This window comes from Neovison vison, chromosome 11 (genome assembly GCF_020171115.1).
Source record: "Neovison vison isolate M4711 chromosome 11, ASM_NN_V1, whole genome shotgun sequence".
Taxonomy (NCBI): Eukaryota; Metazoa; Chordata; class Mammalia; order Carnivora; family Mustelidae; genus Neogale; species Neogale vison.
In genome coordinates, this window is record NC_058101.1 from 96,597,399 (window position 1) to 96,623,198 (window position 25,800).

General features: G+C 38.4%; 1 protein-coding gene across 17 annotated transcripts in view; it reads right to left on the reverse strand.

Annotated features, from left to right (window-relative positions):
* The window catches only part of ANK2 (ankyrin 2), a 655,140-nt gene that overhangs the window by 248,126 nt on the left and 381,214 nt on the right, over positions 1-25,800 (reverse strand). For 4 of the 17 annotated variants that reach the window (XM_044224203.1, XM_044224205.1, XM_044224198.1 and 1 more), the window contains exon 1: positions 6,107-6,625. The exons of 11 other annotated variants lie outside the window; for them this stretch is intronic. In XM_044224203.1, coding sequence (XP_044080138.1) covers positions 6,107-6,235 — 129 coding nt within the window. In that variant the 5' untranslated portion in view covers positions 6,236-6,625. Of the gene's footprint in view, positions 1-6,106; positions 6,636-25,800 lie in introns of those variants that run through there. 2 more of the 17 variants (XM_044224171.1, XM_044224211.1) reach the window with 2 other exon arrangements.

The window sequence follows — 25,800 nt, forward strand, 5'->3', positions numbered from 1 at the left end:
AAATATGTGAGCAGAATTCTTAACTTCCCTGTATTTTCACTGACTCCTTCAATACCTCTATAAAAAGTTTTCAGTATTCTGTACGATGTCAAAATGTGCTGGAAATATCATTACTGATGAATAAGGTAACTTATAAAATTAAAAGTTAGATAATAAAGATCACCAATGAATTAATTTGGACTTTTTTCAAGATAAAATAATTTATATGAACTCAGATTAATGTAACAAGAAAGGGGAAAATTATATTGGGCTCTGTTTAAAGATTTTAGATTCCATAAATAAATTAAACTCACTTATAGTAGCTTCTTTACATTAAGATTGTGTCTTGTAACAGTCTTCTTAAACACTTATCTCAAGCCTTGTAATTGGGTCTATTTTTGCCACAATCCTACAAAGTCACCCTAAGCTGTCACCCTAAGCTGGTTGTCACCACTCAATGGTTAAAAGAGGTTCTTTATAATTAAACTAATAAAAACCCAGGCTTACAGTACTGGCAAAGAATACCATTAAGAGTGCAGGTCATTTCTGTAAAGATAATTAATTGTTCAAGACAGGGTTTGTGAATGCAACTTAGAATGGGAAAAGAAACAGTGTTAAAGAAGAAGAAAGTGCTTTTTAAAAAAAATCATGATTCCATAAAGCCTCTAGATGTGAATAGATAGACCTAATCATATTTATTTAGACTCAATGGGAAATCAAATCAGCAAAAGCTTTGTTTTTATTTATGATAGACATTAGGACATAAGAATAGCAAATGTCCAGATAAAGCTCAAGACCTCACCAATCTACCTTATGTTAGTGTGGTTTCTGTTAGTACTGATATATTGATGAAGGGGTTGAAAGAAATCAAGACAATTTGACGTAAGTCCTAAAAAATGTTATTGGGGACGCACATGGGTGGCTCAGTCGTGAAGCGTCTGACTCTTGATTTCAGTTCAGGTCATGATCTTAGGGTTGTGAGATGAAGCCCTGCATTGGGCTTTGTGCTAGGCATGGAGCCTGCTTAAGATTCTCTCTCTCCCTCTTCCTCTGCCCCTTAAAAAATGTTATTGGGATTTGCCATTTTTGAATAGTTCTAGCATGTAATACATTATACAGGACCACATTATTATGTTGTCATTGTATTTTTAATCATATTTTATTTGGTTTGGTGCCCAGAAATCTTTGTGTACTTGGTTCTTGGCTAAGTATCATTGCTCTCAGAGTTGGCCTTCCATTTGGAATCAGGCTGCTGAGTGCCTAGCAGAAGACTCAAAGACAGGAAAGATGACTGGGCTAGACACCTTCCTCCTACACAACAGGGTTCACCACAAACCACCAGGGAAATGGCACAGTCACCCATTGTCTTCAACATTCATTTACAACTCATAATGCAATTCAAAAGTTCTAGAATACATTCCTTTCCACACTTGCAAATAACATTCTTCCATTTGACTGAAGTACACTAATTAGTAACTTTAACAAGTCTCCATCTCTTCATGTACCTCTACAACTTGGTGATAAGTGCATTGTATATACTGAACAAGTACTCTCGTTGTCATCAACTTAATAACCATGTGGACAAGGAGAATATAGTGGTGGGTGGGAGGTGGGGGAGCAGGTTTCCAAAGGTTATCCTAAAACAGTGAACCTTGTTCTCTTCAAGATAAAAATTATCAACATAAAAAATAAGAGCAAAGAACTGATCAGAACATCTTCTATGAAATTCAATAAAAAGGACTTGGAAAAAAGTTTGCTTTCTGTGTAATCCCCTACAAAATCACCTTTCTGTGTCAGCTTAAAAAAATGTGAAAATACATTTCAAGATCCTGATAAAATTGTAACAAAGAGTGATAATATACCATTGTCTATCATTGACATCAACTGCTGTATCTAAGGAGCAAATGCTGACTCTTATTAGTTGATTTTCCAAGAAATCTCATGAAATATCTTGATGCAATCATGATAGAATCATAAACTTAAATTTATAGTTTCATCTCAAACAGATCATTTAACTTATCCTCACAGTAATTAAATTCCTTTCAGTTGTAGGAAGACATTTTGAAGATGAAGAAATTGAAGCATTGGCAGATTAAATGATTTACTTATGCCCTACATTCAGTGTAGATACAAAACCAAGAAATCATTACTTCTTTTTCCCAAAGTACTTTGGACCCTGAGTTCAAATCCCAGCTCTGGCACATAATAGCTACATATGATTAAGCAAGTTCCATAAGCCTGAGTCTCAGTTTCCTTATTTGTAAAATGGCAAGAATAATCCCTAATGTATAGACCTGTTTTAGGATTAAGCAGTACAATGTGTGTAAAGTGCCGAGACAGAGCCACATTGGTTATCAATAAATATTATTCTCGGGGCACTTGGGTGGCTCAGTGGGTTAAGCCTCTGCCTTCAGCTCAGCTCATGGTCCCAGGGTCCTGGAATCGAGCCCCACATTACGTTTTCTGCTCAGCGGGGAACCTGCTTCCTCCTCTCGCTCTCTCTACCTGCCTCTCTGCCTACTTGTGATCTCTCTTTCTCTGTCAAATAAATAAAATCTTTAATAAATAAATAAATATTATTCTCTTACAACTTTATGGGGAACATGAACTCTGGCTTTTTGAACAGTATAAACTAAAATAAAAAGGAAGAACTTCTTAAGCATTACAATGCTGAGAACTGGTCATTCAAATTGCCTTCTATGACATACAATTCCAGTGAGTGCTGTAGACACTATGATGAATTGGAAAATGGTTTGTCCATGCTGAGACATGGAAAACATACCAATTGTTTGAAAATTGCTCGTTATCATAAGTTTAAATGAGACATATTATTTAAGTATAGGTTTTATTTCAAGGATGGAATTGTTTTGTTTTTTGCAGATTCTCTGAAATTATGTTTTTCCAAATTAAAAAAATAAATATGTGATTGTAGAGAGAATATATTTTTTCCAGCTGTGAGAGAGAGGGAGCAAGGGAGGACAGCTGGAAGGACTGTCGCCCCAAACAACTCCTCAGTCCCGTATTCATGACTGTAGAAAGAATATTATATTCGCAGTCACTCCCTACAACTCAGTCTTATAAGTTTGGGAGAAATCATGACTTTGGGAATCATTCTCAAGTTTAAAATTCTCAGATTCTAGTGTAAAAATAAGACAGTGGACATACAAAGAAATGACTTAATATAAGCTAATAATTAGAATAGGAATATCCTTATTCCTAGAAAAACCTAGAATGTCGGTGTACTCTTTTGAGCAAAAACAAAAAACAAAAAACTTAGTTTGCTTCAACTAATCTTAATCTTGGTCCCTTTGCTTAAAGGTAAGTTATATTCTAGCTCTATCATAGTATGACAAAACACATTTGGTACAAAATATATTTAAATATTAACTATCCAGACTATAGCTTGAAGACTGAACATTTTTATTCTAAGATAAATTCTGCCTATAATGAAGTTGAAACTACATCTCCTATTATACAAACGTAGCCATTTTTAAAAAAACCACACAAACAACAATGTGGTAGAGGGCTTATAGCAAAGCATGCAATGTGTTTCAAGTTTACAGTAATTAAAATTTATTTAAAATGTTTTATGGAGTACAAAATCATAATGCAAAGATTCTTTTAATCAACAGCAAGGTTAGAAAAGAATCCTAAAATGATATACAAATATGAAGCAGCCTAATTGATTTAATACTTAATAATTCATCTGTCAGTAAAAATCTTTTCATAATCAGCTTACATATTTTTTTCAAGCTCCATAACTGGCTCTTGTCTGCACTGGGACAAGTCTCATCTGAATTTTGCAAGTAAACAAGTTCATTAGCAAAATAATTTTTACAAACAGATATATAACTGATACTTTTAATCCTCATTACAACTGATGTATTTCTTTATAATTGTAAAATGGCAACAGCAAATAAAGTATAATTTTTAGGTCATTTTCTGGAGATGCTGTTCCAGAGTGCCACTAATGGGCAACCATCCCTTTCTCATTTCTTTATGAACTACTATTCTCCAAACCTTAAAGCATAACAGTGAGGTAAATTTTTCTTCTCTCAAACCAGAATTTAGAACTGGCTCAAGTAGTTATGGGTGGGGAGCTAAAAAATTAATCTGATACAGCTAAATATCTCAGCCACTCTTTAAGCAAGCATTTGTTGTGCTGTGTAAATACTCATAAAATACCACATGCATCTGCAGTAGAAAAAGGAAGAGGGCGGGTAGGTATGTTTTAAAAAGAGAGAGAGAGGTCAAGAACAGGAACAAATGATAACTATGCCATTATTCCTCCAACTTTCTTTGGTTCTAGCTTAATGGTATTATCTAGATGTGAAGATCAGATAATCCTGTCCTATGACCACATTATTAACCAATGATCTTGCCCACCATGTTGGATTCAAGCTAAAGCAAAGCAGCATCCAAGCAACTGAGATTATCAATAACTCTTGGCACTACTTCATTTCAGTGAGGTAGTCTTTCAATTTTAATAAAGTATAGAAAAGGGGAGAAATGAACCAGAAACAGAAACAAACCAGAGTAAGACCGAGAAATTTCCTAGGTGTATGCATGGTACTGTAACAACATAACGTTACTAGGTCACAACTGAAGGCTGAACAAACACTCCTGACCGGGAAGTAATACACTATTTTTGGGAGAACACAAGATTAAAAAAAAAGAAAGAAAGAAAAAGAAAAAGAAAAAGAAAAAAAGATACAATCACAGGAAATTGCTTCATATAGCAATGTTTCACTTGGAGGATTAGAAGCAGAACTGTAGTAGTTGTCAAAAAGGAAGCCAACTCCCACAGAAAGGGTCAATAATACTTTTGATATTATAATAAAGAATAACTGCATCCTTGAGGTAAGGCCTTCTAAAGGTCAGACATGCGATATTAAAGTTTTCCCCCAAAAGGGAAACTATACTGTCAATTTTATTTAATTATATTGCCTAATAATAGTAACTTACACTAACTAGCGATAAAATAAGTAATAAAACTGAAATAGGATAAATTCCTATGTAGTAAGGAATGTGGGTCCTAACTGAAATAGGATAAATTCCTATGTAGTAAGGAATGTGGGTCCTCAAGTGTCTTTCCGAAATGTGGCAAAAATAACATCCCCCAAAATGGAAAGGTAAACATACCTATTACTGAGGAAGGGGGGCAAAAAGGCATTGAGCATATGGATTATTAAGCATCTAGATCCGCAATGCATTCTCAACCCCGGAATTATGTTTAACAACAGCTTGTGTACAAATCACTATTTTTATGCTTTGCTAATGTAATATGCCATTTATTACATCCTGAAATTATTCAGTGACCTACTTCGTTAATTAAGACATTTACAGAGCTCTTTCCCTTTAGAACCAGACCACTGGCCAAGGGACTATTTCAGTTCCACCAGGTTGTATGATTATTTCTATTTTAAAGAAAAGAACATTTTAAAAGACAGAACATGACAGGTCCAGAGTTTAATGTAAAGAGAAACAACGTTTCTTCCCATTATTTAACCTTAGTCTTTTCGCTTAATTGCTATGAATCATAAGATTAATGATGGAAACCAGAAAATAAACGAATTAAAATTTTAAAGATGCAGGGACACAGCTCACTGCACCAGTATTCTTAGAGCAGTTTCACACAGAACAGTGTCAACCTTCAGAAGGGGGAAAGAAAAAAGAGTAAATAAAACCTGTGGTTTATTCTTAATCAGAGATCTACATCGAATATACAGTCCGTGAGAAGGCGCAGTGCTGAAGATGTAGTAGTAGAGATGAGGAACCAAAAGGGGAAAATACTTTAACCTTCCAACCATAAATCAGCCCTTTCCTTCTACTATGACAAGTGCTCAGAGTTACTTGGAGAAATAAAGCACCTGGCTCTGAGATTGAGTACCCATAACTGAGAAAAACGATGTGAAGGCTTTGCATGGTTAAAGGGAAGGAAATTTGCCCTGCTCAGGCATCTCCTCCCAATGCAGCAAATTTGGACATGAGCTATAGGCTGCAAACTGAGCTTGGAAATGGTGCAGGGGAATGATGGAGGGAAGGGAAGATGAAGTTGCCAGTTCTGAGGCTGGATGGTTCTACCCAGAGCCTCAGAGGGAAGGGGTTAAAGGGATGCTCCTCATACCTTTCTTTTCCGTTCCATACGTTCCCTGGGGATTTTCCGTTGTTTTTTTCTCTCTCTCTCAAGGTTTTTTTCCTTTTCATCCAGTTCGGCCTCTCGAACTTTTTTAATAGAAGCAGCAGCGTGAGCCATTTTGCAGAGAAAATCAGCAGAAGCAGTTACAGCAGCTCGGTTTCCACTCCCCAGCAAGCCAGGTGATTTTAGAGCTAGATGGAGATGTGATTTTGCCCACCAGGGCAATGGCTGGCAGCCAGAGCACTCACGAAATAATCCACTCCGCCCCCGAGCTAGGTCATAATCTTGCTCCAGCCTCTGCAGCACCCATAATTCACCAGAACGTGCCAAGGTCCCAGGCCAAGCCCCCCAGCAGCGCCCACCTGCACACACGCAGGCATAGGTGTGCACCCACACTCGGAAGTGGTCCCCCGGGAAGGCGGAGCACTAGACTCGGAGCTCTTGAGCAGTAGGGTGGCCGCAAGTGCCGGCAAGCATCCTACTAGTTGAAAAAGCCTTCCTTAGACACACATCACCAATTGGAACAGTCTTTGGGGACTCCTCCAGACAGTCTGTGTCTTCCGACTGGAGCCAGGAAGAGGCCACCTCTGAGGAACTGCTGGGGGTGGGGGTGCAGTTCACTGCCGCTTCCAACCACACCTCTATGCAGGGTGAGAAGAAAATGGTGCAGTCTCACTCAATGACTCGCCGCTGCTGGTGGTGCTGCTGCTGCTGTTGCTACGGCAGCTCCGCTGTAGCACATGACAGGAATTCCTGCCTTTTAAATCCCGGCCCTTCCCTCCTCCAAGGTTCATTTCAAGAAAAGAACCAACGCCGTTTTGGGAGAGGACGAGCACGGTTGGAGTTACTTGCCCCCACTAGAGCCGTACACGGGTGAGCAGTCTGGGAAGGGCTGGGAGTAGCCCGGTGCTCACCGTGTCATTTACAGACCCACGTGAGGCTGCATTAGGGAGCTGCATTAAGCCTGGAGTCGAAAGGAGCTGTCAGTGAGCACACAGCATAATCTGGGCTCAGCCAGGTTATCCCAGGAGAGAGAGGGGGCCCTCTAAAGAGGCGGAGGTTGAGAAGGGGAGAGGGGAAGCGGGCGACACCTAAGACCACTTTCCCTCATTCGAAGAGGCACAGGGGTACTCGTTATTTAGTTACCAAAGGCTTTTGTTAAACACCAAATTCACATTAAGTAATGGGATGAAGTAAAGTGGGATTAATATCTCTAGAGGTTCCTGTTTATATACCCAAAAGAGAGGCACCGTGAGGGAAGATACAACTTGGTAACTCAGAATGAACCCAGCACTTCATCTGATCCAGAAGTCAGTCAAGAAAGAAAAGAACTGCAGTGGCATGGACCAGCCTGCATGGGCACCGCGATGGTTCACAGGTCAGTTAACTTCCAGCCAGCAGAACTATTTAGTTTCTTACATACAGGAAGCATAACCCTCTCTGGTTTAAACAGCTGAGAATTCATTTCCTTTAAAAAAAAAAAATTAAAAAATATATCTATCTATCTATATCTATATAGATAGATATCAGGGGCACTTTGGTGGCTCAGTCGGTTAAGCATCTGCCTTCAGCTCAGGTCGTCATCCCAGGGTCTGTGGATGGAGCCCCGTATCAGGCCCCTTGCTTGGCGGGGAGTCTGCTTCTCCCTTTCCCTTTCCTTCTGACTGCCGGGCCCCCTGCTTATGCTTTCTCTCTCTCACTCTCTGTTAAACAAATAAATAAAATCTTAAAAAAAAAAAAATCAGCTTCTATTAACTCCCCAGTCTGGAAAATCTTGTACATTTTTGCAAGGAAACACACATAGACATTTAAGCTTCCTGGGCAGATAATATATGGATTTGGGGAGGATTCCTATATGTTCTTAACCAGGTGAGTCATTGACTGCCTCTTGATATAACATAATTGAAACATTTTCTTCTCTGAGGTGCTTGAAGATAATCAGCGGTGATGGTGTCAAAGCAGTCATTAAGAATGAAGGTGGTTCAGGGAAAGCAGTGAGCCTGGAGCACAGGGTGTTCTTAACACCATCTGGCATTTTTTCTTCTTCTAAATACTTTTTAAAAATGTTTACAACTAAGCTAATCTTTTTTGATTCATGGATGTCCTTTTAATTTTAAAAACATGTGTCCCAACAAATATGTGGCTGAGCCACAACCATAAAGTGGTTTCCCTGTTAGTGAGGGTGACTCTTTTGGGCTTCTTTTGGGACAATGCCCTTCCCCAGTCCCTTTAGAACCTCTTCATTCTATATCACAATATATTCTCCCCTCTGTAGATTTCCCAAAAGAAAGATGGAAAATCACAAGTACAACTAGAGAAGAAAGTGGGGAGTACCTGTTGTAAAAACAAAACAAACAAACAAAAAGTACAAAGAAACAACAGCAAAAAAAACACACAAAAACCAAAAACCCACATTTATTTCATTAGCCTTTAATGAGCTCAACAGACCTACTTATAAAATTGAAGAGTAAAAATTGAATTATGTTGTTTTCTAATGCCAGGGAAATTATACATTTTTAAAACTTTAATCTGATAACAACATGAAGTTTGTAGGCAGAGTTAATAGTCTTACTCCCCAAGATTCCCTCCCCCCCTTTTTTTAAGATTTTATTTATTTATTTGACAGAGAGAGACACAGTTAGAGAGGCAATACAAGTAGGAGGAGTGGGAGAGGGAGAAGCAGGTTTCCTGCTGAGCAGGGAGCCCAATGTGGGGCTAAATCCCAAGACCATGACCTGAGCCAAAGGCAGAAGCTTAAGGACTGAGCCACCCAGAGGCCCCTCTTTCTTCTTTTTTTTTCTTTCTTTTAGTAAACTCTATACCCAACTTGGGGCTCAAGCTCATTACCCTGAGATCAAGAGTTGCATGCTCTATGGGCTGACCCAGCCAGACGCCCCTCCTTCCCTTTTTCTACAACAGTGTTTGATGGCTCTTTTGTTACTTTGTCTCTTGAAGAAAAGGTAATGAATCAGGTGTTACTTTGTGAGGTGTTGGTTTGACTGACACAAATATCTCACAAAGCACGTGACTGCGAAAGCTTGAACACAATAACTATACTACTTCGCTTACACATTCTCATTATAACTTTAGACGCAATGCAAAGAAGCAAAGTCACTGTGTTTTTACAGTTAAGGACTAGAAGGCAAATAACTTGATATCTTTCCCAGGACAGTTTGCAGTGGCAGGAGGGTCAAATTTAAGTACTCTGAAATCAGCCCACCTCAGGAGAAGGAGCCCGCTCAAAAAGCCCCACCGCGGGCTCTACTACTCAAATCACAAGGCAGGAAATCTCAGATTAGTATGAATATTTTCAAATAAAAATAAAACAAACCTCTCTTAGTGGGCAGTGTTCCATTTATCTTTCCCCCCATCATAGAACACACTGCCTCCACATGAGATGGACGGCAGCACAGAATCCTCTTTGGAGCACCAGGCACATTAGACATTCCCACGCAGTGATAATGTTGTCTCTCTACGACTAACTCACTCAATAGTGAGCCGTCGAGAATATGATTTTTTAAAACCACACCTTCTTGTATATTTGTGTTGTTCAAACTTTCCTATGACTTCTATTTGATTAGAAAAGAAATCAGTGTCGGTCTTTCTGAGGGAAGAGAGCAGGGCACACTCACCAGCTGACCTCTGCACAGACAGGGCACCAGGTTCCAGTCCCAGGAGCTCCCAGCCATATAAAGGACGCGTGCACCACATTAAAGGAATCTTCCCGTCAAGCTTCCCGCAGAGATAGAATACTGGCTGAGTTTTAAACTTGTAACAAAAGCTGCTTCCTTCCACAAAGCCTCTTGGCCATCAATGGGACAAGCCTGTGTCTGCCTTCAAAGTGAAGAACACAGTGTCGTTTACATTTAAACTTGAGAGCCAGCCTAGATAGATTGCCCTTCAGAGAGGACATGCTTCATTTGAAAGACAGGAGAGAAAATGGCCATTTGCTGTCCTCAGTGTCCAGCACTTCATTGATCAGGATCCAAAGAAAATCCTCCGCAGACATTAGGCATCAGTCAGGGCATCGTTCAATAACAACTGAGGTAGCCATATGCAACTTAATCCCCCTTCTCTCTCCCAGCTTACCCAGGAGAAGCAGCTATGCAATTAAAGAGCATATATTGTCACTCTACCACAAATGGAGTGTGGGTGGTAAGTGGGAAAAGAAGCAGATGCACCCCAAAGACAGTTAAAGCATCACCTAATCGGGGGGGGGGGGTTCTGCTCACTTGAGCTATGAGCCTAGAGTTCACTCTCTTCAAGTTCAATGGTGTTTATCTAAATTTAAGGATTCATGTGTGTTGAGACTCTTGAATGGTCAGGGCAAAGTAAAGCAAATGAAACCAATGACAGCATTGATACCTCACTCCCACTTTGTTTTACCTGAAGTCAAATACAAAGGCTGATATGACAACACAAAATTAATAAAGCGGAGCTTGCTAATACTAGTCTCTCTCAATAACAGTTTCTGTAAGAAGGGGATTTGATTAAAATTAGAATATCCAAATGGCATAGTTCTTCTACTTTTTCCTGAGGAATGGAAGCAAGGACACCCCAGTTCCAAGTCAAAATAAATGGATTCTACAGTTGAAGAGGAGGATGCAGACGCGGTCTCAGGACCCCCATCTTCCAAGCTCTGGAACAAGCTCTTAATACTTCTGATGTTTCATAGAAGATTTCCAGCTAAGGGTGCCTGGGTGGCTCAGTTGGTTAGGCGGCTTCCTTCAGCTCAAGTCCCCGGATCGAGCCCTGAGGCAGGCTCCCTGCTCAGCCAGGAGTCTGCTTCTCCTCCTGCCCACCCCTCAACACTGCTCCTGCTTTCTCTCTCACTCTCAAATAGATAAAATCTTGAAAGGAAGGAAGGAAGGAAGAAAGAAAGGAAGGAGGCAGGGAGGAAGGAAGGAACTTTCCAGCTAATAACAAGGGTAGCAAAGAAGTGAAAAGATTCCCTTTGGAGATCCCTTTACATAAAGAAGAGAAAGCCACACAAGTGAAGATCATAAATAGTTAGCATTTTGTCACCATGGACTGCTGCCCTGACTCTGAGAATGGTCAGGGGATTACCAGCAGCAGCCACATCTCCAGTGAGCAGAGGGAAGGAAAAGGCACAAAGAAAGGAAAATCAAAAAAGCCACAGTTCATAAGGATAAGAGAATGACAGCCTATGTCTCCCTGCATCCCCCCAACCCCTATCCCCAGCTCCATTTGGTCATCCCCAAAGTGCAACCCAGGTGACCAAAAATGAATATGCATTAGCCTAGCCTGTGTAAACTGGAGTCAGCCTGTGTAGATGGGCTTGGATTTGTGAAATCCGTTGTGAACAACTCTTCTGACAGAAAAATCCCTTCATTGAAGCTTCTTAATCAAATTTACTTTCTCTGTGCTTACTTTGACAGGAAGTAAAGAAGTAACTTCATTCAGAAATTGGAAAAGCTTCACAAGGCTAAAATCTGTCTTCCTTTTAACTTACTATATATTATCTTAGATTGAAAGCCTGGCAATTAATATTTGCCTTTTAAAGATACTTCGTTTAAATTAAAAATTTTCTCATGGCCTCTTCACCACAGGCATCTATCTCTGGTGCCCCCTTCTAATCAAAACAGTAATTGAGGGCCTAACGTGAGCCAGTCGAGAAGCATTGGGGATCCACTAGTGGAAATGATAAAGTCTTAAAAATCCAGCTGTTTTAAGTGAATTATTTTCAGACTTCCTACAACATCAGAGTCATTTGTGTACAATCTACAGTGACTATAACTACAGATATTCAGATCTCAAATAGAAAGCTGCTTCTCAGTCTTCAAATGCTTGGCCTCAAGTTTTAAACCATTTCTGCATATCTTTAAATATCTTCTCAGGGCTGGTTTCTTCTCATAAATAAACTTCTGTTCTGAAAAACATACTGATCTCGGCCTAACGCCTCCTGAGAATTTACTGTTGTGGTTTAAAAGACATATAACTTGCCTTTTGAGTTTGTACCAGCTTTTTGTAAGAACTATGGGCATATTTCTTAGCCCTTTTATTTTGGTCAAATAAAAAAGCACTAAATTGTGGTTAAGATGTAAGCCTGTTTGTCTTGAAGATCTCTGAAGACAAGATTTGTGTGCCTTTTATCCATAAAGAAATTTTTCTTTTTATTTTAAGAATTGTATTTTTACTGAGGAATTACAGGCTAGTAGTTTTAGCATCTCAAAAGAAATAACCTTATTGGTAATGGAGAGAGAAATGAGATCAATGCTTGAAACTTTCACATTTGCATAATGTGAATTAGAAGTGCTATTGGGGTAGTGTGATAGACCCTGTTTTAATTAATTATTTACAAAAGGCAAAGATTCATTTTTCTTGATGAAGACAAAACTATTTTCTAATGGTTACCTGTTAATGTATTTATTTTAATTATTTATTTATTTTTGTTTAAATTCAAGTTAATTAACATTCAGTGCAGCACTGGCTTCAGGAGCAGAAGCCAGTGATTCATCACCCACATAAAACACCCAGTGCTCATCCCAACAAGTGCCCTCCTTCATGACCATCACCCATTTAGCCCAGCCCCACCTACCTCCCCTCCAGCAACCCTCAGTTTGTTCTCTATAGTTAAGAGTTTCTTATGGTTTGCCTTCCTCTCTGTTTAATATTATTTTCTCTTCCCTTCCCCTATGTTCATTTGTTTGGTTTCTTAAAGTCCACATATGAGTGAAATCCTATGGTATTGAGACAAAACTATTTTTAATTGTTATCGTTTATGTGACTCCAAATTTAAGCCATGTGTCTCTTAAATTTTTGTGAAATAATTTATATTTGCATATAAGGTGGTAAGTCTTGAAAGCTAGTAAATGTGGGTTTTAAATGATTGGGCTATTAATCCTATAGTTTTTATGGACCATGGATTATAGCTTTCTTACTCAGCATTCCCAACCAGTATATTAATAGCAAAAATATCTCATTATTTTTCAAAATTAACAATAGAAAGATGGCAAAATGCAAGCTTAGAATATATTCAAAGCTGAAGAAGAGCAATAAAATCAGTCACAGATGTTTCAGATCTCTAGTTTTCCAACCCAGTGCCCTTATCATTAAAACATGGCCACAAACACTTTTGGCAATTCCTACAATCAATTCTATACCCAGTAGAGTTTTTGTGCAGTGGATACAGCAATAAATATAAAAAACTTAAAAAATATGTTGTTCCAATAGCACAACCATTCAAAAAACAATCCCCCTTGTGGCTGGACTCTTGGTACCAGAAAACTGAAGTGCTAAAAAGTACTCTTGTTGTATCCATGGGTGGTTAGTAATTTTTATGATGGTATAAACATCTGGATTATCACCGCTTCCGGATGCCACCACATTTAGTTAACTATCTCCCCACCCTCCCAGCATATATACTGATACAGGAAGAGTTCCCGTGCACCATTTTCATTTCTTCACCAACAGATATAAGCTATCCCTTTTATTGGCAACCCTTGTTTAATTGACCTATAAATAAAATCTGTTGCTAGGCAGTCAATGTTTCTTGCTTTAGGCATGACCAGCACTTTTCATTTTATACCTACTCATGCAAAGTCATAGTCCATAAATATGGAAACCAAAGCATAAAATTCAATCAAACTTTCTCTGGAACCACATTTTCAAAGGTAAGGCAGAATCAAACCTTGGTGACGTGGTGTTTCTATCACCTCTAAATCAAATCAATTACTAAAAGAGGAAGCACCTACCTATACAGCATATGTTTCCAGCAAATAGAAGCCAGGTCATTCAGACCAACCCTCCCACTGAAACAAGCTAGGAATGCTGGATACAATATAAATAACTTCATAAAAGCAACAAATAGCTGACATGATAATAAGGGATTTCTGAAGGAAAATGGAACCACTGGGAGATAAACAAGCAGAGAAATTGCTTTTTTTTCCCTGAGTGTATTTTCCTAGAAAATGTGAACTTTCATTTTGAAAACATCCTAAGCAAGGGGGCAGAAATCAAAGGCCAGTGTCTATATAAGGTGTGAGGTCTAATAGGGGGAGCCTCCCTCTAATCACCTGATACCTCAAAAATCTAAACTCTTGGGCTACAGGTAGAATAATAAATAACCAGTGCTCTAGCATGTTTACAATCTGGGTTTCATTGCCTGGAGTTATAACAAAACTCAAGCCTTAAACTTAGTTTAGGGTGATCTCCAAATTATTTTTAACCAAGAGACTACAGTAAATATATATCTTCTGTGAAGGAGTGACCTTCATCCTTGGCCTCAGATTATTTTCATAAATAATTTTCCAAGTACAGTGACCAGCAAAAATTCAAAACAACCTAGCATACAGCAGAAACAACAAAACAGAGAAACAGACCCATAAAGATTTCAAATAATAGAACTATGTACGGACAAGCCACTGACAAAAAAGAGATTAGCTATAAAGGTAATTTATTTTTTTAAAAGATTTTTATTTATTTATTTGACAGAGATCACAAGTAGGCAAGAGAGGCAGGCAGAGAGAGAGGGGGAAGCAGGCTCCCTGCTGAGCAGAGAGCCCAACATGGGGCTCGATCCCAGGACCCTGGGACCATTACCTGAGCCGAAGGCAGAGGCTTAACCCACTGAGCCACCCAGGTGCCCCAAGAAGCTATATTTTTTAATAGAAAGTTTTGATAATAAATAAATCTTTTTTTTTTAAGATTTTATTTATTTATTTGACAGAGAGAGATCACAAGTAGGCAGAGAGGCAGGCAGAGAGAGAGAGAGAGGAGGAAGCAGGCTCTCTGCTGAGCAGAGAGCCCGATGCGGGACTCGATCCCAGGACCCTGAGATCATGACCTGAGCCGAAGGCAGTGGCTTAACCCACTGAGCCACCCAGGCGCCTGATAATGAATAAATCTTAAGAGAAAATTGCATCCTTAAACATTTGAGAATACAAAAAAGTCACCAAAATCTGATGAATTGGATGCATGAAAAAATACAATAGATTATATTTCACATGTTGAAAATTTTACATGAAAACAAATTTGATGGTTTACGTAGAAACTTCAGCCAATATTTAACCTAATTAATTTATTAAGATAAAAACATCTTTAGTTTTTACTGTTTCAAGTCCTGTGATACACTTAGCTCTCAGTGTCTTCACAGAAAGCAAATTAACCTTTTCTTTCCCCATTTCTGGAAAGACACAGAAGTTCTTAACCTTTACTTAACAATGTCTCCATTCCCTCTATAAACACTGAGTGATGCCCACTGCATATTAAAAGTTTGTAGTTTACAGCATTATCAACAAGAGCCAAATACAGAAAGAGCCCAAATGTTCATCAACAGATGACTGGATAAAGATGTGGTATACACCACACACATAAACACACACATACAGAGGAATATTACTCAGCCATTAAAAAAAAAGAATGAAATCTTGCCATTTGCAATAATGTGGATGGAGCTAGGGTATATTACACTAAGTAAAATGAGCCAGTCAGAGAAAGACAAATACCATGTGCTTTCATTCACAGGTGGCATTTAAGAAACAAACAGATAAACACAGAGGAAGGGAAGGAAATGTAAAATTAGATGAAAACAGAGGGGAAGGCAAACCATAAGGGACTCTATAGTTAAGAGAACAAACAGAAGGTTGCTGGAGGTGAGGTGGGTAGAGCGCTGGGCTAAATGTGTGATGGGCATTAAGGAGGGCACTTGTGATGGGCACTGGGTGATATAGTAATGATTCATATAGTAATGAATCACTAAAATTCAACTCCTGAAACCAAAGTACACTATATGTTAACTAACTAGAATTAGTTAGAATAGAATTTAAATGAATTTAAATGAAAAGTTGAAAGAAGAAGATAAAAGAAAGAAGGAAGGAAGGAAAGAAAGAAAGAAAGAAAGGGAGGAAGAAAGAAAGAAAGAAATGAAGAAAGCAAGCAAGAAAGAAGCTTTCTGAGAAAAAAAAAAAAAAAAGCTTAGAGCTTACTAGCTATTCTATACTATGTGTGCATACTTCTCCCTCCACAAAATTTTATATTTACCAAGAGCCACATATGTTTACTACCAACCTTTTTATCCCAGTCTATTTGTATTACAATAACATAATTTAAATAGGTCTCCCTACTATCTAATAAAATATGGGTGCAGCAAAGCTCTTGTTTTAAGAAAATTAATATGAATGCTTTGCAAGGACTTGATAAAGATGAATCCCTGACAAATACCACTGCTGAATTAGGAATATGGCCATACAAATGTAAACGATTGGGGGGAGGCTTTGGGAACCTCTAGAAATTCCACAATCAGATTGGTTTGCAAGTGTCTTTCAATTCTGACTCCCATTAAAAGAGAGCAAACTAGAAAGTACAGATAATACCTACCAGTACATACCATTTACTCAAAAAAGACAAAGCGAAACCCCACATGGTAGAAAACTCTTAAACAAAAGGTAATCATCCTACATTAAATCACTGGTAAAAGAATTCCAATCTACATGCTTCAAGTTAAAATAAAACATTTAAAGGATGTATGTATCATTGTTCATGATTCTTTATTTTAACTATCTCTTTTTTAAAGCCTACCTTTTTTATTTCCTATAAGCACATTACTAATATTAAATACTAAAACCAACTAAGTGTTGTTCACTGAAGGTTTTGATTTAATGTTTTACATATTCAGAATTAGTACACTAAGGCACGAGCTGAGACTTCAATGACTTCCTGTTAGGGGCTAAAGGTAGATATTCTGAAGCAGTATTCATCACTTTATATTCTAGTTAACCATCTTTTTTTAGTACGAGTCTAAAAATCAGTGAACATGGGTTTTGGTCTGAATGTTTGTGTCCCTCCCACAAAATTCATACTTTGAAATCCTAATGCAAAATGTGCTGATATTAGTAGGGAGGTCCTTTAGGAAGTGATTAGGCCGTGAGTGATATTAACACCTTCATAAAAGAGCTCACAGAGCTCCTTACCTCCTTGCCACCCAGTTAGGGGACAAGAACTCTGCCAACTGGAAGAGGTCCTAATCTCACCTGACCCCAATCTTGGACTTCCAGCCTCCAGAATTGTGAGAGAGAAAGTTCTGTTGTTTAGAAGTTACACAGGACTTGGTTATAGCAGCCTGAAGAGACAAAGACAAAATATGTGCCTGAAAGCTCCACGCTCAGTGGGGAGTCTTCAGGAAGATGCTCTCCCTCTGTCCTTCTTACCTCAAATAAATAGAAAAATCTTATAAAAAAATGTGCCTGAGAAAGTATTTGTTAACCCTATGATAACACAGCTCTTTATACTCATTTTACTTCAATGAATTCAGCACCAGTTCCGAACCAGGCCTCAACACAATAAAGGGACACCATGCAAAAGCTTTGTTTTGAATGGAAAAACAAAACAAGGAATAATTACTGTTAGACCAATAAGTAGGCATAGTTCCAAACGGATTTATTACTAACAAAATGGATTTATTACTAAGGCAAAGTGGCAATGGTCAGGAGATAGAATGCTTTTTCAATCTTATAATTAATCCCCAAAATTCAGTATTGGTAGAAGGCAAAACTGGCCCCATTACCATAATAAATAAAGAACTACATAGTCAACCAGTCCATCAATATGGCATACCAATGAAATACTGTGAAGAAAATTTGTTAAAATAAATGGTTTTTTCACTCATAAGATCAGAGATAAAGTGCTATCTTTCCTGAAACAAAACAAAAGCAAGCAAGACTACAACCTCACAGTTGTAATTACAACTAAAGAAATCCCAGTATGAGGAACTTCCATACTTGGGACATCATTCTGCTGTGTATTTTCCCTGCCGTGTCAGCATTTGGATTTTTACAGAGAGAAAAATACTTACAACTCTACCCAAGAAGAGCTGACTTTGAATTTGAAAGAATGTTGTTTTGGATAGATCAGAGCTGGGAGTTTCCATTACCCTCCACACCTCGCTGGGATTTCTGCAGAGACAGCTCCCGCCCCTTATGCAATTAGCTCCAGGCAAATCTCCCTTACATATTGATAATTTCCTTTTTTTTTTTTTTAAGATTTATTTGTCTATTTGAGAGAGAGAGAGAGGGAGAGAGAAAAAGAACGGGGCACGAGGAGGAGAGGGAAAGGAAGAGAGAGAATCCTAAGCAGACTCTGCACTGAGCACAAAGGCCTACACAGAACTCCATTTCCCGAGAATATTCGCATGACCCCGAGATCCTGACCTGAGCCAAAACCAAGAGGCCCACACTGAACGGACTGTGCCACCCAGGCGCGTCAACAATCTCCATTTTGAGAAAAGAATTTACTGCTTAAAAAAAAGAAAGAAAACAGAAGAGTGAAATAAACTATATGTTGTTTTGTGTGTAAATAGAAATTAATGGAGTTTGATAGCCCTCTGCTGGATAAAAAGATTAAATCTTGTACAGGAAAGTACTATTTGAGGAATTCTGCTTCATGAGATTTAGAGGACTACGCTAATGCTTGCCTTTATATATCTATATCTATATCTATATATATATAGTTTGTTTTGCTTAATAGATATTTTTCTGTTTTACAAAAGAGACAGGAAATATCCTTTCTGCCAAGCCATATAATGTAATATTAAACTTGAAGAATCAAATGCAGATTATAAATCCAAATATTGTGTAGGGTTTTTATCTTTAATAAAATAGAAATTAAAACAAAGCAAATAAAATCTGAGCACAAGCAAGGAATTTCTGAGTTCTCAGTTGTCACATCCCTAACTGGTATTTCTCTTAACCTCATTCTAGGCTAGATTGCTATATTTATAATTTTAAAAATTATTCATTGATGCAGTCTCCAACTGTACACTAATATGCATTAAGTCAGTTCTAGTCTTATAGACATCAGAGTAATACAGATCAGACTTTTTGTTTAGAGTAAGAAAATTTTTCAACATAATGGCAGAATCACTCCAGAATATTCAGCTCTTAATTTGGATATTAAATTTCTGAAGCATGTCAGGTCCTAGACTATGACTATCTTTACAAATATTGTTTTACAAATGAACCCTCATGCTTATATCAAACCCAACCGGAAAATCACTGATAATGGTGTTTGCAAACCTCAACAGTAAGTTTTAAAATGAATGAGTCTTGAAATAGTCTCAAGACTATTTGGATCAATTTCCGATTAATTTTACCTCACATAGGTAATCTTTTGAAAATCCTGTCTTCCTCCTGGGAATAAAAATACATTATGTGTTTATTAAAAAATTTAAAAATAAAATTAAAAAAAAAATCCTGTCTTCCTCCGTATTATTTAAAACTTTATTTTGGGGGCACCTGGGTGGCTCAGTGGGTTGGGCCGCTGCCTTCGGCTCGGGTCAGGATCTCAGGGTCCTGGAATCGAGTCCCGCATCGGGCTCTCTGCTCAGCAGGGAGCCTGCTTCCTCCTCTATCTCTCTGCCTGCCTCTCTGCCTACTTGTGATCTCTCTCTGTCAAATAAATAAATAAAATCTTTAAAAAAAAAAAACCACTTTATTTTTAACCCTCTCTTTACATGCCTAGTCTCCATCTCTGCAGCTTCCTAATCATTCCTAAGGTTTTTGCCTGGTGCACAGTCTCTTCAATTTCCCCACACTCATACACTTCCAAATTCTGCTAATCCTATCTTGAGGCAAAAAGGGATTAAGGAATTCCTTTCCAATTTGCCAGACTGTAGGATCAATTCACTTTTGCATCTCATTTTAGATAACTATGTTTATGCTTTGGTGTCAAAATGTAATCCCAAACTAGGTCGGTAAAATGCGTAAAATGCGTAGGACTTCAGAAGCGCTACCTACGGACAAGATTTGCCTGTTACCAACTGCCCATCATTCTAATGAATCTCCAAACCTCCCCTTCTGAATTTCTGTTTCCACTCTTTACCTGCCTGCTGGGGTACTGCAGTCATGTCCATTAGACCTTCTCAATCTGTTTGGATTATCACCTACTTCCTGGGGCTATTTTCTACAAACACCCAACCACCACTGACTATTTGAAGTCTAGCTATTTCCTATTTCTGCTGTTCATTGTCCTTAATTAGCCATGGCCAGGAGGGGTCCCAGGATTCTGTAACAGCACTCCAACTGGTCTTAAGGGTTAACTTGCTCCAGTCTTGGTACTCTTTGCTTGCTGGGCTTAATGGCCTTACAGACCCAAGCTGCCTGCAGCAGAACTAAACATCTTTCCTTGAGATTTGTGGACCACTGGCCTTGAAGAGTGAAGAACCAGACTTTTCCAGCAGAAAAGGCCTGATTACATTTGAAAACGGCTGCCCCAGATGACAGCTTGTCTGTTCAGGGTCATGCCAACAAAAGACCAGCCCGGGTACCTGCTTCTCCTGAACATAGGCACCCTCCCTCCCTTTTTCCACACCTGGGTGGGGAAGATGGTCTTTGAGACATGAAGCTAACATCTCCCAGGCTTCCAGCTTCCCCAATAAAGCAGCCTTTCCTTTCCTGCCATCGCTTGTCTTCTTGAGTATTGATTTTCATGTGTTGACTAGCCCAACGTGAGTTCAGAACTGGTTCTCTGTCCAGTAACAATACTACACTTTTACCAAATTATACCTTATTTTACTAATTTGAATTCACAGACTCACTTCACTTGCCTTTTTTTTTAATGACCCTACCTTCTCTTTCAGTTTTTTCTTATGTTTTTCACAATTATTTTCTTTTTCAAGGCAGCTGTCTAGATTTGTAAAGTTCTTTGTGATAATAAAGTTTTTCAAAATTTTTAAAAGGGCAAAAACCTCCTTTTCTTTTTTTCCCCCTTTTCCTAGTCCAGAATTCCCACCATGTCTCCATCAAAATCACACACACACACACACACACCCATATACAGACAGCATCTAACTTTTGAAAAAAAAAAAGGATTCTGATATTTCACTCAGAGAACAGAAACATTAGGTAGAGGTTCTACTCCCAGCTTATTACTGAAAAGAGAAACAGGGGGCACCTGGGTGGTTCAGTGGGTTAAGCCTCTGCCTTCAGCCCAGGTCATGATCTCAGGGTCTTGGGATCGAGCCCCACATCTGGCTCTCTGCAGGGCAGGGAGTCTGCTTCCCCCTCTCTCTCTGCCTGCCTCTCTGCCTACTTGTGATCTCTCTCTCTCTCAAATAAATAAATAAAATTTAAAAAGAAAAATAAGAAAAGAGAAACAGGCCAGAGAATGATAATGTGGATAAAGGAGATTCACACATCAGCCTGTTCTAACACTATCAAATACCACAGAACCCCAGATTTCTGAGATTGTTGATATTTTAAAAATTACTGCCTGGGTAAGCAGTTTGTGTATCTTCTGAGGGAAAGAATGACAGGCATGAAGAAAGAAGGGGACAAAAATAATAACTAATTTTTTTAACTTGCTAAAATTCAAATATTAGTCTTTTATTACAAAACTAGGCTTATCTTCCTCTTGTTTTAATATTTAAATAAATGTCCAGATTTGCATACATATTCCATTTCCTGAAAAGTGACTGATGGATATGTCTAATGTACATACTCTATCAACTTTGTATAGCTGACTTAAACACTCACAATAAAAGCTTCTCCTCCTAAATGTTGATGAATCATTAAAGGCACAAATAATATTCAGTAATGCATTTCCAGAGAGCCTATGTGCTTCGAAAGTACTAAGCACCTATTTTAACGGGATTTTGCTTGGTGCTAAACAGGATATTTTAGTCACTTAAAATAGATTCATGATGATGTATACTAGAGCAACTTCTGACTACTTTCAAAAGTTGTTAAAACATCACTAATATTTTCCTTTATTTCAAAAACAGACATTTTCCACTTCAAAGAACACTTTAGTCGTAGATAACACTATTTTTTGAAACAGTTGATGTTTTTGGACCATGAAGGCTATCAAACTCAGCCCATTCCTAGCCACTTATGCCTTTATTTCTTAGCATTTAATGGCAAGTCTTTTCTGTTATGAATATAAATGGCTTTTCTTATATGTTATAAAGAAATGAAATAAGTGAAAGAAGATGAAAAGTTTCAAGTCGACTTGGTATAAATGCTATCATCGTATCTGTGTTCCACACTAAGATCAATTGCATTTTGTGTTATGGATTACAGCAATACAAAAAAAAAAAAAAAAAAAAAAAAGCTCTACTTGTGATTTAATCTCATAAGGAGTAGACAAAACAAGGATATATTTACATAAGCTTAATGAAAAGTTCCCCTGGTGTCCCTACTGAATTTCAGATGTTTCAGATATTAAACAGATATTTTACAGTTGGATTTTCTAAGTAAATGAAAGCAATTAACTTAGGTAAATATAACAGGGAGGAAAAGTAATTCTGTGAAGAACAGAACAAAGTAATTATATGTTGCATGTATGCTGTATTAATTTTTTCTTCTGTCCTGTTTCATTCTTTCTGCCTTCCCTCTCTCTGCGACATCCTTTTCTTTTGGTCCAAAGAGGAGAAAACTTAAGACTTAAGGGCAAAATAACTTGGGATGTCAGTCATATAGCCAACATTAAAGGATGGTACAAAATAGTTTCACCACCTTCAAAATCCCCATGCATCATCGAGTCATTACTACTCCATCTCAGCACAGAAACCCCAGCAAACACTGATCTTTCTATTACTTCTATAGTGTCGTCTTTTCCAGAATACCATGCAGTTGGAATCAAATAATATGGAGCCCTTTCAGACTTAGTCCTTTCACTTAGCAATATGCACGTAAGATCCCTCCATGTCTTGTTGCGACTTGATAGTTCATTTCTTTTGATCACTGAAGTGTTCCACTGTATAGCTGCAACAGTTTATTTATCTGATCACATATTAAGGGACATCTTGATTGTTTCAGGTTTTGCATAATTATGACTAAAGCTGCTATAAACATGCAAGTGCAGTGTCTTTTGTAGACAGAAGTTTTCATCTCATTTGGCTAAACACCTAGGCGCATAACTGCTGGATTGCATGGTAAACTATGTTCAGCTTTGCTAAGAAACTGTCAAACTGACTTCCCAAAGAACTGCTGTGTGTATTCCCACAGTAATAAATGAGGGTCCCTGTTACTCCACATCCTTACCAGCATATGATATTATCAGTTTTTTGGAATTTAAAAATTCTAATAGGTGTACATTAATGTCTCATTGGTTTTTTTTGTAATTCTCTAAACATATAGTAATGTCCAGCATATCTTAATATGCTTTATTTGCCGTCTGTATTGTCTTTTTGAAAATACTTTTATCTTTTTTTCAAGATTTTATTTATGTGTTTGTCAGAGAGAGCATAAGCAAGGGAAGGGGCAGGCAGAGGGAGAGGCAGGCTCCCTGCTGAGCAAGGAGCCTGATGCAGGACTTGATCCCAAAACCCTGGGATTATGACCCTAGCAGAAGGCAGACATTTAACTGACTGAGCCGCCCAGACATCCCTGTACTGTCGTCTTTAGTAAAGTGTCTGTTCCATTCCTTTGTCCATTTTTCATTTGAGTTGTTTGTTTTCTTATGGTTGAATTACTTTGAAGAGTTCTTTACATATTTTTTATACAAGTCCTTTTTTCCAGGTATGTGTTCTGTAAAGATTTTTTTCCCAGTCCGCAGCGTGTCTTTTTATTCTTGTAATAGTGTCTCTTACAGAACAGAAGATTCAAATTTTAATGAAACCCTACTTATTAACTTTTGCTTTTATAGATCATGCTCTTGGTGTTATATCTAAAAGCCTAAGGTAACCTAGATTTTTTTCCATATGTTATCTTATAGAAGGTTGATGGTTTGGAGTTTTACAATTAAGTCTTGATCCATTTTGAGTTAATTTTTATGAAAAGTGTAACATTTGCATCTAGATTCATTTTTTGAATGCAGATATCCAATTATTTCAGCACCATTAAAGACTACCTTTTCTCTTGAATTACCTTTGCTCCTTTGTCAAAGATCAATTGACTATATTTGAAACAGTCTGTTTCTGAGCTCTGTATTCTGTTCCACTCACTGTGTCTATTTCCACTCCACTGTGTCTATTTGCTCACTAATACCATACTGTCTTCATTTCTGCAGCTCCTTAATAAGTCTTCAGGTTAGGGCACCTGGGTGGCTCAGTGGGTTAGAGCCTCTGCCTTCAGCTCAGGTCATAATCCCAGGGTCCTGGGATCAAGACCCACATCAGGCTCCCTGCTAAACTTCCTCCTCCCTCTCTCTCTGCCTACTTGTGATCTCTGTCTGTCAAATAAATAAATAAAATCTTAAAAAAAAAAAATAAGTCTTCAGGTTGGGTCATCTCAGTCCTTTGACTCTTATTCTTCTTTAGTATTGTGTTGGTTTTTATGGATCTTTTGCCTTTACATGTAAACTTTGTTGTTGTTTTTTTTGTTTTGTTTTGTTTTGTTTGTTTGTTTGTTTGTTTTAAATATTTTATTTATTTATTTGACAGACAGAGATCATAAGCAGGCAGAGAGGCAGGCAGAGAGAGAGGAAGAAGCAGGCTCCCTGCTGAGCAGAAAGCCCGATGCGGGGCTTGATCCAAGGACCCTGAGACCATGACCTGAGCCGAAGGTAGAGGCTTTAACCCACTGAGCCACGCAGGTTGTTGTTTTTTAAGATTTTATTTATTTATTTGACAGAGAGACACAGCAGGTGAGGGAACACAAGCAGGGGGAGTGGGAGAGGGAGAAGCAGGCTTCCTGCTGAGCTGGGAGCCTGATGCGGGGCTTGATCCCAGGACCCAGGAATCATGACCTGAGCTGAAGACAGATGCTTAACTGACTGAGCCACTCAGGCGCCCCTCTTGGCCAGTATTTTATTGAGAAATTTTACATCTATTTTCATGACAGATACTGGTCTATGGTTTCCCATTCTTGTCGTGTCTTTATCCGGTTTTGTTATCAAGGGACTGAATACTCGTCAGCAAAGCATGCCATTTGACACAATTTGGTACGAAGATCACAGTCAAGAAATCAATCACATCATATAAATAATTCTAGCACAACACAGAGAGAAAGAGTGTCTCACTTTACGCTAATCCAATGAGATAAAAAGGAAAAGGAAAAGCACAGTGGATAATTTTGTAAATAACAGAAAATCTTAGCCAGAAAAGAAATGAAAGGAGTGATAATATTTTGCCATACGGAGGGCTAAATAAAATGGCCCATGACGGCCTTAGAGGTGATTAATACCGGTTTAGCCCAAGGTGGACTGGTAGGCTGGGTGTTCCAGAGGCCTGTTTGCATGGTACCGTGGCTTAAGTCCACTTGTTTTTCCTTAATAGCTGTTCTCCCTTCTTGCTTTGATAAAATCATCACAATAAGAGTCAGGCACATGCTTGCCATAGTAAACACTGCACATTTTCCAGCCTCATCAGAAGCCAAGTGTGGTCATGTAACTATGTGATGTCCAGTAGGATTTTTTTAGAAGGACTTGCTTGGAACTTTTGGAAGTGTCCTTAAAGACAAAGCATGACTACCCCTCCCTACCTCTCTCCACTTTGCTGGACATGATGGTGAGATCTTGAACCATCGGTTCAGGCTATGAGGTAGAAGCCTCATGGTGAGGATGATAGAGCAGAAGAGAGGAGAGAATCCTGGATTTCTGACCCAGTAGAGTGTGTACCTTACCAGCCCCAGATTATTCGTGTCTCAATTTATTTTATGAGAGAGAAATGAACTCCTAAGTTATTTAAGTCACTCTTACTGTGGATCTTCACTGGTTCTAATGGCAAATCTATTATTTAATCAATTAATTCTAATTGATAAAGAGACCAGGGAGCCTTTTGGTAAAGA